Source organism: Monodelphis domestica, chromosome 2 (genome assembly GCF_027887165.1).
Source record: "Monodelphis domestica isolate mMonDom1 chromosome 2, mMonDom1.pri, whole genome shotgun sequence".
Taxonomy (NCBI): domain Eukaryota; kingdom Metazoa; phylum Chordata; class Mammalia; order Didelphimorphia; family Didelphidae; genus Monodelphis; species Monodelphis domestica.
In genome coordinates this window covers 265,371,726-265,382,768 of record NC_077228.1, presented here as the reverse complement: position 1 = coordinate 265,382,768, position 11,043 = coordinate 265,371,726, and the positions used below count along the sequence as shown (strand labels likewise).

General features: G+C 47.6%; 2 protein-coding genes across 3 annotated transcripts; one reads left to right on the top strand and one right to left on the bottom strand.

Annotated features, from left to right (window-relative positions):
• Nucleotides 1-467: 467 nt before the first annotated feature.
• RNF39 (ring finger protein 39) lies at nucleotides 468-6,141 on the top strand. Its single transcript, XM_056817810.1, has 4 exons — nucleotides 468-1,155; nucleotides 3,091-3,113; nucleotides 3,522-3,613; nucleotides 4,760-6,141. The coding sequence occupies exons 1-4, from the start codon at nucleotides 787-789 to the stop codon at nucleotides 5,335-5,337; spliced, it is 1,062 nt and encodes a 353-aa protein (XP_056673788.1). The 5' UTR covers nucleotides 468-786; the 3' UTR covers nucleotides 5,338-6,141.
• On the bottom strand, nucleotides 6,087-9,887 carry PPP1R11 (protein phosphatase 1 regulatory inhibitor subunit 11). Of its 2 annotated transcripts, none has more exons than XM_007507863.3 (3): nucleotides 9,286-9,887; nucleotides 8,084-8,192; nucleotides 6,087-7,398 (listed from the first exon to the last, which is right to left on the bottom strand). In XM_007507863.3, exons 1-3 carry the CDS (start codon nucleotides 9,352-9,354, stop codon nucleotides 7,196-7,198), a joined length of 381 nt encoding a protein of 126 aa, XP_007507925.3. In that variant the 5' UTR covers nucleotides 9,355-9,887; the 3' UTR covers nucleotides 6,087-7,195. The 2 variants fall into 2 exon arrangements, with proteins under 2 accessions (XP_007507925.3, XP_016286419.2); XM_016430933.2 differs by having other exon boundaries at nucleotides 9,271-9,551.
• Between the last annotated feature and the right edge of the window lie 1,156 nt (nucleotides 9,888-11,043).

The following is an 11,043-nucleotide window of genomic DNA, read 5'->3' as shown; positions in this document are numbered from 1 at the left end:
GAAGGTGGCACATCCTCCCTCCAGGTCATGAACCACAGTGTCCTTGAGGCCAGGGAAGGAGAGATATAGAGCTGGCAGTTAGAACTACTCACATACATAGAGACAACCAGAAACAGAGACAGAATGTCAGAGAATGAGGTACACAGATCCTCTAGCCTTTTCCAGAGCCCAATCTCTTGAACTACTCCCCCTCTCCAGCCCCCAATTGAAGGAGTGCCAGACACCTGGGATGACTCATGCCTTGGAGATGTTGGCACAAATGCCAAGAGTGCATCTGGGCACTTTGCCCACCCTTCACTGGGCAGATGTTAGCAGTAGGAAGAGGGCCGAAGCATGGAGACCACTGGGTGGCTGGGGGGGGGGAGGGCAAAGGGGTCCAGGGTTTCTTTGCTCTGCTCTAGCTCCACAGCGCCCTCTCGTGTCTCTTTTTTTGCCCCCGGGACCCAGGTGTCCTCGCCGCTCCTCCCCCTTCCCTTTGGGAAGCGGGAGAACCAGATGGGCTGTTGCGCAAGGTCTCTCCCTGCTGTTTACCTCCCGCAGGGGCCTCCTCCCTCTCTATAAAGTCTGTGTCGAGCGGGGGAGACGCGGAGAGACAGAAATTGAGGCTGTCGAAGACAGGAAGACAGATTAAAAGAGATCTAGAGAGGAGGGAAAAGAGAAGCATAGAAGTTGAGGCGCTGAAAGAGTTTTTAGTATTGGGGTGGGGAGGGTAAAGAGAGAGCGTAAGGAAACCAACCGATTGTGGGGGTTGAAGGAGCGACAGGAGGACCCTTGCCCCATCTCCCTATGGAGGTTTCGGAGTTGGGTCCCGGGTTGGTGGAGCGTTTAGAGCAGCTGTCCACTTGCCCGCTGTGCGGGGGCCCCTTCCAGGACCCCGTGCTTCTAGCCTGCGAGCACAGTTTCTGTCGCGCGTGCCTGGCCAGCCGCTGGGGCACTCCTCCAGGGCCCGGCGACTCTGACACCGCGCCTCCCACGGTTTGCCCCTGCTGCGGTATCCCGTGCCCTCGCCGCAGCCTGCGGTCGAACGTGCGCCTGGCAGTAGAGGTGCGGATCAGTCGCGGGCTGCGAGAGAAGCTGGCAGAACCCGGGGCTCGGACCGGGAGGCGCCGTGGGGGACGCATCCCCACCATGGGCTGTCAGGATCCGCACGAAGAGGTGAGGACTTGGTCTGGGAATAGATGGGCGGACTGGCGGGAACCAGGGACTAGTGCTCAGAGCGCAGGGAATTGAATCCGAAGAGGCTATATCTATGCCTGGATCTGAGGGCGGGAAGGACGCGGTTAGACTAAGTTACTTGACTTCCCAGCGAAGTCCGGGGGGAATATGAAGTAGAGAGAGAAAGACAGATATTGGGAGGTTGATTGGAACAGACTATGGTGTGCTGAAAGTTGGTGATGAGGAGGAAGGGTGGAGTCGAATTTGAGGAGAGGATTTTGGGGAAGGGTAAGGAAAGGTTGACTTCAATTGGAGACCTGGGATGAATGACGGCAGAACATCTGGGTCTTCAGTGGAAATCAAGGTCAGAAAATGAGAAAGGTCTGGGTCTAGCACTTGGGGCCTGAGAAGCAGGCAGGACATGGAAGGAGAAGGTGAGGTGGAAAATGAAAGCTGGGGGCGCCTTAGATATCTGGGCCCTGAGAAGGGGGCAGAGAGTAAGGCAGACTTTTGAAGAGACCTGGCATCAGTCGGAGAGGGTTTGGGACTGTACACTTGGGCTGGACTTAGAAGCCTGGTTGTTATTGTTGATTTGTCCCTCCCTGAGTCATCGGATGGGGGGAGGGAGAGAGAGAGAGAGAGAGGGTAAGAGTAGGTGATATCATGAGAACAGAAATCTGCTATATGGGTTTGTTGGTTTTCTCCTGGAATCTAGGCTGCCTGGTTCCAGGGGCCCCCACTTCCCTTGAGGATCCAAGTAACCTGGCCCTTGGCCTCCTTCCATTCCTGGGACACAGAAGTGTCTAATCTTTTGCAGCCCTGGCCACTTCCGCCCTTTGAAGCTCTCTGAGACCTAATTAGTCTTGTGGCAATTAACATAACAAGGCTAATTGCCTTCTCCTCACCCCCATTCCATCTAGGCTCCAGCCAAGACAGGTCCACACCCTTCCCAACAGCACAAGACCCCTGGTTGAGGAACCTTGGGGCACTTTCTGTTTCTCAGACTCCTATAGAAACTACGTACCTCAGTCTCCTTAGTCTCTGTTGGGGGCCACACCCCAGGTCTAAACACCTCTCCAGGATGTTGGGGAGTCCCAAAGTTTGGAGAGGCTAATAAACACTACTAGAGTTTTATAGTGAGAGGAGAAGCAGCTTTTATTAGAGAGCTAAGGAAAGGAGCGGGGTTCGGGGGATAAGGTAGGATAAACAAAAGTTCCTTCGGTAAGCAAAGGGGCTTATAATACCTTTCTCTAGTAGCAAAGTTGGGGACCAGGGATTGTTCATTGGGGATAAATTGCTCTGGAGGATATGGGCATAATATGGTGAAGGATCTGGGAAGAAACCTGTAGGAGCCCAGCTAGGCTAGGCTAGGATGAAGGAAATTGAGAATGTGAGAGGTTTGATGAGGATTGAAGGGAAGAGGAGGGGATCATAAACTGAGAGGTAAAAGGGACCTTGGAAGTCATCTAGATCAACTCTTTCATTTTACAGATGAGGTAACTTCATCCTAGATATGTAAAAAATTACTTAACCAAAATCGCATTGGTAGTGACAGAGATGGAATCCAAATTCTTTCTCCCACACTGTGCTGGGGTGAATTGAGAGGGAAATCTCTGGGTGTGATGGAAAGGGATAGCTCTAGAATGGTTTCACAGACTGGATAACTTTCAGGGTGGTCTATGAAAGTGGATGAAAAAAATTATTTTCTTTTTACTAACCTCTAACTGAAATTTAGTGTTTCCTTCAATTGTTTAAAATCTTTTTTTTTCTGATAAAAGATCCATAGATTGAAACAAAAAAGGCTAAGAACCTTTGCCCTAGAAAAAGAATTCCTTCAAAAGAGGACTTGAAGGATTACCTGGGGCTTTGGATGGGGGCTTCCACAGTATCAAAGCCTTTGAACTCATCTCTATTTTCTCTTTTAACCCACCCCAGGATGTGAGGAAGACATGGAGAAGGTGAGTTCAGTCCTCAGTGTTCCTTTTTTCCTCCTAAGAGTCTCTTTCTGAAACTGATTGAAAAAAATATGGAAATATTTATGATTATATAAAATATTATATTTAATCTGATTTAAAATATTTATAACTATATGCAATATATGAAAATGTGAAAAGCACTTTTCAGTGCTTTTATTTTGATATAATAGTAGCCATTATTAATAAATAGTAATAATTATCAAACCTCACCTATCATGGTCTTTCCTGCCACCCCCACATCTCCTTTCCCCATATGAATCAAATCTGAAGCAACAAGTTCACACATGCTACATCTTTTCCCCAATTACTACTAGTAGGACATTTAGGTCTTCAGACATGAGGTTGATGGGGTTTTCATAGGCATGTCTTCAATAACTATATCTTTTCCAGACTTGAAACCACAAAACCCAGACTGGAGGAATCAGATGAGGACATCCCAGAGGATTATCCTGTGGTCAAAAACATGCTCCACAGACTTACAGGTGAGTTGGGAAATGGGAAGAGTGAGCCTAAACAAAGACTGGGAAAAGCCTTTGGAAGATCTTCCTCAATCAGGAAGTCCTGGCTAGTTTTTAACCTGCCTTTATCTAGGCCCTTCTCCTTTGTCTACTCCCTCCCCCCCTCACCTCCTTTCCTCTATCTTCCGATAGAGGAGTCCAAGAAGGGCAATCTTATCTATCCCCCTGCCATCAAGGAAAGCTACAATTGTATTTTGATTAGATAATACTTTTCTGGTTTGATGATATCCAGAAAAAAATATTCCCCACTTCTCTTAGTCACTGGCCCCATCCATCACAATCCTTCTTCCTCCTTCCACCTTTGGTTAAGATGGCTCTCCTTATGCTTGTCTTCTGACTCTTCTGCAAGCTTCTTTTCTCTCACTACAATCACTACAGAATGTGCAACAGTGATTATTTTTGTATTCTTGGTTAATGCCACCTCTCCGCTTCAGGGCTAGGTCCATCCACTCCATTGTGTTTCAGTGGGTGGGTGGGCTGGTTTCTCAAGATACCTCAGATTCCTCTCCTCCCCTCACTCCTAGCTCTTCCTCCTCTGGTTCCCAGTATCAATGGCCTTCACTTGATTTCCACCTTCACCATCCTGCTGGCCCGGCTCCCTTGGCCCCACCCAGATTTAGTTGTAGCTGTTTCCCCCACCCTTTTTCCTGGGAGCCTTTTCCTGCCTACCCTACACCCATTCACTCCCCTCAAACCTCTATTCTTTGCTGGCACTCCAACTCCAACCACCATCCTCTGCCCCCACCCCCTTTCCCCTTCTCGATGTCTTGTAAATGCCCTCAATAATTCAATTATGCTTTGCTTTTCCATCCTATGTACTTCAACTCCTCCCTTGACTGGAGTCTGATCTCCCAGCTTGTGTCCTTCCCCCTCCCCCCATTGGGCTTCCTCAGCTCTACTAAACTCTCCCACCTTTTTATCTCCTTCCAATCCCCCACCTTTCATTTTTTCTTTCTCTTGACAGTCCCTTTTCGCCTTGGTAGCTGACAAAACACCAAATTTGGAGTTAGAAGACTCATTTTGTCAGTTGTAGGTTGGCATATGTAATCTCTAATGACCCTTCTAAATCATGAGATCCTTCCTTTCCATGTTTCCCCATCAACTACTCAGCTGACTTGACTCTGGATCCTAGCACCGCACACCGTCGCCTCCTTGTGTCACCAGACGGCCGAAGCGTCTGTCTGGCCCCACCAGGGATGCCTGTGCCGCCGGACAGCCCAGCCCGATTTGACCAGCTTCCCGCTGTGCTGGGTGCACAAGGCTTCAGAGCTGGACGGCATTGCTGGGAGGTGGAGACAGCCGACCGAAGCTCTTCTGGAGAGTCCTCTGGTGAAGATGATGATGGGGAGAGCCGATACGCTGTCGGTGCTGCTGGAGAATCTGTGCGCCGCAAGGGTCGGGTGGGACTATGCCCAGCTGGGGCAGTGTGGGCTGTGGAAGGCCGTGGGGGCAGGTTATGGGCATTGACAGCCCCCGAACCTACGCCACTGGGGGGCGGAAGACCTCCGCCACGGAGAATTCGAGTGGACTTGGACTGGGAACGAGGCCGAGTGGCTTTCTATGATGGCCGTTCTCTTGACCTGCTTTTTGCCTTTCAGGCATCGGGGTCTCTGGGGGAGCGTGTCTTTCCATTGCTCTGCACCCGCGACCCCCGAACCCCACTCCGCATTGTACCAGCTGATGGCTGAGCCCTCCACCCTGCACTTTTAAAAACTAAGGGATTCCACACTCCTGAATAAATTTCTCAGGAGACAAGCTCGCCTAGTTTCGGGCCGCCTCCAGTAAGAAATTCCTGCCTCCCTCCCGGGCAATTTCAGATCTAGTCTGTACACCAGGACGGGGCACCCCGAGACCCATTTCCTCCTAAATCTTAATGCTTCCCATCCTAGAACTCATACTATGCTATATTCCTACGAGAAAAGTATTTTATAAATAAACCTACAAACCCACGATCTTCCTAGACCCTCTAACCCACTTTAACTCCATCTGCACCTTCTACAACTCAATTACTGTTTCCCTTCCACTAAGCCCTGCCCAGCTGGAGAAACTGCCTTCTCAGCAGTCCCCAAGGGCTTTCAGAGTACTCTTTCATTCTCTTTTCTAGAAAAGTATAGAGGTACTGTTCCTTACAGTTTTGAGGATCAGTCTTATTTGCCTGATTTTCCTGAAGCAAATTTTTTACCCTGCAAAAAATTTACTTGTATAAAATTTCCCTCCCGACCAAGAATAAAGCCCCTTTACTCAGAGCCACCCTTTTCTCCCAAGTCTGGCTTGCTGCTGTACAAATCCCCTCCTACAGTTTTCCCACCTCCCATTTAGAATGGGGTATATGGTACTACCTCTCCCCACTTTGGGGGTTCTGGGCACAGTCCAAACTGACCTTCTTGTAAATAATCCCTTTACTATATATAATTGGCCCCATATTTAACACATTCTGTGATGTTGGGTTATTTATTTTGAGAGCCTGTGGCAATAAATGAAATCTCAGCGAAGAGGTGGTTGATCTTTGCAGATGAGTAGAAGAACATAGGAGATAGTGGATGACTCATTCCCAGGAATTGAGTGGAGGGACCTATTAGTTGGTAGTGCTCTTCTGGGCTTACTTGGGAGTGGGTAGTTGGAAGGAATATCAATCTCTTTGTTCCCTCTCTATCCTCTCCAAGGTTCTCATCAATACCATACTAGATCCAAACTTTGCGATAGGAAAACCAGAAAACTGAGGGAATCAAACCCAGGCAACCAAAATTTCAGCTTCCTTTGCCAAAATTAAGCCCTAGAAAGAACAGGGAAATTAGGAGGGACTGCCCTTCTCCCTTCAACCCCCTTCTAAGGACATTTTGGGAATAGGAGAGGGATAGGAAAGTGGGAACCCCCTGATGTCAGCCTCTGGGGAAAGGGTAGGCATTTTCCAGCCTAGTGATGAGAGTTGACAAAACACCTCCCCCAGTTGACGATTAAGAATTAGGATTGTATAATACTTTGTTTGGAGTAGGTGCTTTAAGCCAGGATTAGAGTATAGCATGGCAGCAGGGCAACTGGCCACTAAAGGGAGTGAATACCTGGGTCTTGGGACAAGAGGCCTGGCAGTGAAAGCTGGGGTTATAATGAAGCCCACTCTTAAGTGTGCTAGAGATTCAGAGAACAGGGAATTGGGAAGATTTGGATCCCAGGAAAGGGAATTTGGCAGTGAGAACAGAGGGCTGGATGGGAATGGGACTGGAGTCTAGGGTAAAAAGATGCCTGAGTCCCTGAGAACAGGGACTGGTATAAGGGAAGAGGAATGAGAGTTGAGGGAACTAGATGCCTGGGTCCCTCAAGGGTGGAAAGAGCCTGGAAGCCTGGGTTCTGGAATAGCAGCAAAGTCAAGACTCCAGGATTTTTGCCTGCCTTCCCCTCCCCATTCCCTCCAGCAGGTAGAGGAGAGGCAAGGTGAGGGGATGGGAAGGGGAGGGGGGGGGGGGTCAAACCACAGGTTTAATCCCCAAGTAGTGACACAGATACATTCAGGTCCAGACAAATGGAGAGACAAGGGTAGGAGAGTGAAGCTCAGTGCTGCATGGGCCCAGGTGAGGGTTGGGAGGAGTTAGGGAGGTGGGAAAGAGTAGTTGGGGGTGGGCCAGTGGTAGTACGGCGCTGTCCCTTTCGGTGGCCCCGAACACAGTGAGTGTGACCACAACCTTCATCATCTTCATCTTCGCTCTCTGTGGAGCTCTCACCAAAAGCCCTAGGCTTTTCATAAATACAGCAACCTATAATATGAATAGGGAGGGAGGCAGTCAGAAAGAAAGAATTTAGCTGTTTAACTCAACTCCCCTCCCCCTAATTCCTAACACACTCCCCTTGGACTCAGGGGAATATCTCCTTTTACTATTTAATTGACCCCATATTTAACATATTATATGGAGTCAGGTTATTTGAGCTCTTGTGGCAATAAATGAAATCACAGGGAAGATGTAGTTTGGTTAACCGTTGCAGATGAATGGGAGAAGATGAGACAAATCAGACAACTCACTCTCAGAAAGTAAGAGAAGAGACCTATTTATTAACTGGTGTCCAAATCCACACTTCTCTTACTAGAAACATCTTCTTGCAAGATAAAATTCTTTGAAGTGGTCATTTCTCTCCTAAAATGAGGCATCTAGTTCTCTATTTCATGGCTCTTCCCTCAAAATATCTGGGTCTCATTTTTCCCACTACCCACCCACTGTCCTGGAATAAAAACAAACTATATTCAAATCCCCTCTTTCCTCCATCTCCTCTAAGGACCTAATCATTCATCCTGTCCCTAAAACCACTGAATAACCATCTACAGGATCTTGAACATATGTGTAAGCTTAGGGGGAGAGGTAATATCTGGCTGGGATTTAGAGGGTTTGAGTATTTCAGTCAGGGTGAAAGTACTGTAAAAATTCTGTCAGGGAGGTGGCAACTCACATTTTGATGAACGGCGTCCTAAATGTTCATTGTCCACAGTATCACTTGACCATTCCACCTTCTTGTCTGGTTTCCGTTTCCGAAGTTTAATAGTTAGACTACGATTTTCCTGGGGGGAGGGAAGAAGAGATAATTAATCTCCCCATTTAAGTCCACTACTTCTAGAGACTTATCACTATCTCTACTGAGGGTTTCCAATCAGTCTCCTCTTGCCCAGTTCATATTATGAACAAAGTACTATTTGTGCTAGAAATCTAGGAGATAGAGGTACAAGAGGGCACTCAGGGTCTTGCAGTCAAAGAGGAAAATATTTCTTTGGGACAATCTCTGAAAATAAAATTACTCAACCAATAAAGGGAGTAGGGGAAACAAGTCTTACCCCTCTATATATTCCCCACCCCTAGTTCTAATAATACATTATAATCATCACTATTAATATTAAAAACAATTTTTCCAGTCTTCAATGACTTGAATTTTCCTAAGGAATCCTACTTGATTCCTCATGGCTAACCTCTCCATCACCCTCATCTCCTTCCAAACCCCATTCTCCCTATCTCTCTACTCTTCTGTTTCCACCTAAGTCAATGAGGAAGGAGATAGAGCCAGAAGCTTTTCTCTAACCCATAAGGCGGTCTTGACCATTCTATTCTCTTATTTTCATTCCCGAGCCAGGAACTCCCTAGATCTTATTCTAAATCCAACTTCCTCAACATCTAGCCTCAAGAGATTTTCTTCAATTACTCTTTTCACGTCCGGTAACCCCATTTACCGTCCCAAGCAGATTTCTGACTTCAACTCCTTTTCCTTCAAGTTCCTTTTCTTCATCTGATCACTCAAATCCCACTTTCAAATCTCTTTTAAGAACGACTCCGCAGAACACCTCATCTACTTATCCTGACACCCTATCCAACATTTCTCCCATTCTCTGAAACTCCATGACGTATACCTCCCAAATCTGGTCCCCACCGCTACTGACCCCTCCTCCCCTAGTCGCCGAATTTGTAGCATAGCCTTTCTCCATCCTTTCCCTCCTCCTCCCACCTCCGGCATCTTTTTCCTTCTCCGCCTCCCCCCCTCCCCCCCGCATCCTTTCCCTCCGCCATCCTTTTCCTCCCCCTCCCTTCCCGCATCCTTTTCCTCCTCCCTCCTCCGTCATCCTCTCCCAGTCTACGCTATGAATTCCACACCCCTGTCTTCCTCACGGGCTCGGTTGTCACGGTAACCGATGTCTCGGTGACGGTCTCGCTCAGCCCAGCCGTGGCCTCGGCCATGGCGGGGGCTGAGGGTAGGAGAGGGATGTCGACGGAGGCGTTATCTTCCTATCCCTGGTTCTCTGGGTGAATATATGCCTCCGGTATCGGGGGAAGTAGGAGTCAGGGTCGAGTTGTTGTTGCTCCTCTTTGGTCTCGACTTCCCCGCCCCCCCCCAGGACCAGCAGCCCACCCCCACTTCCGGCCCTTGGCTTCCGGGTATGACGTTACTTCGAACTGGGCTTGTCTCGCCACCAATCGTAAACGGTCAAAAGCGCAGGCGCACCAGAACTATTTCCGCCGTAATCGAAGAGCCAAGGCCACTTGGCCAAGAGGCTATGAACATTTGGGGGCGCCCGCGCGGCTAAAGACGCAATGTAAAATACAGCAACTGTAAAGGCCAGATGCGCAAGCGCAACAGAGAAGTTATCATATAGCTAGTGTATGACTCTGCACATATGCCAGCTGCCTTTCAAATGATGTGCTGCGCTTAAGAAAAAGGACCACTCTGCACTTGAGGTGCCAAGTCTTAGTGACTTGCATTAAAACAACCATCCCTTCCTCATCTAATGCAGGAATTGAGGAAGGAAAATCGTGTAGGTGTTTGTTCAGGCTCTGAAAACTAGGCTTGCGATTTGGAGCCCAAGATTCGATTTCTTGTCCAAAAAATTGGTCCTACCTTTGCTCCTAGATCATGAAGTTTCAGAGTGGATGTAGTTAAGGTACATGCAAACTCGCTGATACGCCTAAAGCCCTAAAAAAACCAAACCAATGACTACAACGGTTGATGTTTCTTGGTATTTATGCAGTCTATATGCAGTGTCCTTAGCAATAAACAAATGGTGGAAAAGCTATACAATGATCATATCTTTCCAATTTTCAATCTCAAGTTATTTCTACCATCCATCTTTGGTCTTACTTTCCTGTTGCTGAATGCCAACAAAGTTTGTTACAGTACAAATTTAAGTCCCTCACTTCAGATTTATTATTTTCAACTGAGTGGGTTCTCACTGCTGAATTGAAAATATTTTAGTTTTCCCTAATAGATGTTCCTTTGTATTCCCTATATGGGTTGTTTCAAACATATTTCCTTGCCTTAGGACACTTTTACCCCACTCTTCTTCCCACCACCCCAACCCCCTCTCAGCAAAGTACCTAAATGGGGCTTTACTGATAAAACTGAGGTCATTCCTTGTGAGCCACCTTTCCTCCACTACATCACCACTCTGATTCCTTCTCTTCCTCTTCCATACTCCTTTACTGTGGTCTTAGAGGAAGAGGTGGTAAGGCCAACTTCTTCAACTTGTGCTTTTGAGCTATCTTTTCTGCCATCTGATCTGCCAATCTTTTTGAGCTTTCCCCAGCAATTCTCCTACCCTAATCTACCTAATTTGTAGCTCCTACCCTAATCTCTACAAACATGCCTGAGTGTGCTTTTTTCTCAAACTATCAGCTATATATATAGGGCACCTTTTAGAGACCAAGTGCCCAAACAATGACCTTCATGCTCATGTGAACCCCAGCTAGGTCACCCAGCTAGGAAGTGTCTGAGGCTAGATTTGAATCCAGGACTTCCCATCTCTAGGCCTGGCTCTCAATCCACTGAACTATACAGCTGCCCCCCTGTTCTGTCTTGATTTCATCAGCTCTCCTGGGTTTAATTGTCCATGAGTTTAAGTCCTCTATGCAGATTACTAAAAAATGGAAATA

Excerpts from the sequence above, each read along its gene's own strand:
- PPP1R11 (XM_016430933.2), bottom strand. The coding sequence starts at position 9,354 with ATGGCCGAGGCCACGGCTGGGCTGAGCGAGACCGTCACCGAGACATCG. Across the intron at positions 8,193-9,270 it reads AGCCCGTGAGGAAGACAGGG|GAAAATCGTAGTCTAACTAT; the intron begins GTGTGGAATTCA and ends CCCTCCCCCCAG. Across the intron at positions 7,399-8,083 it reads AGGACGCCGTTCATCAAAAT|GTTGCTGTATTTATGAAAAG; the intron begins GTGAGTTGCCAC and ends TTCATATTATAG.
- RNF39 (XM_056817810.1), top strand. The coding sequence starts at position 787 with ATGGAGGTTTCGGAGTTGGGTCCCGGGTTGGTGGAGCGTTTAGAGCAG. Across the intron at positions 1,156-3,090 it reads GTCAGGATCCGCACGAAGAG|GATGTGAGGAAGACATGGAG; the intron begins GTGAGGACTTGG and ends AACCCACCCCAG. Across the intron at positions 3,614-4,759 it reads CATGCTCCACAGACTTACAG|CTGACTTGACTCTGGATCCT; the intron begins GTGAGTTGGGAA and ends TCAACTACTCAG.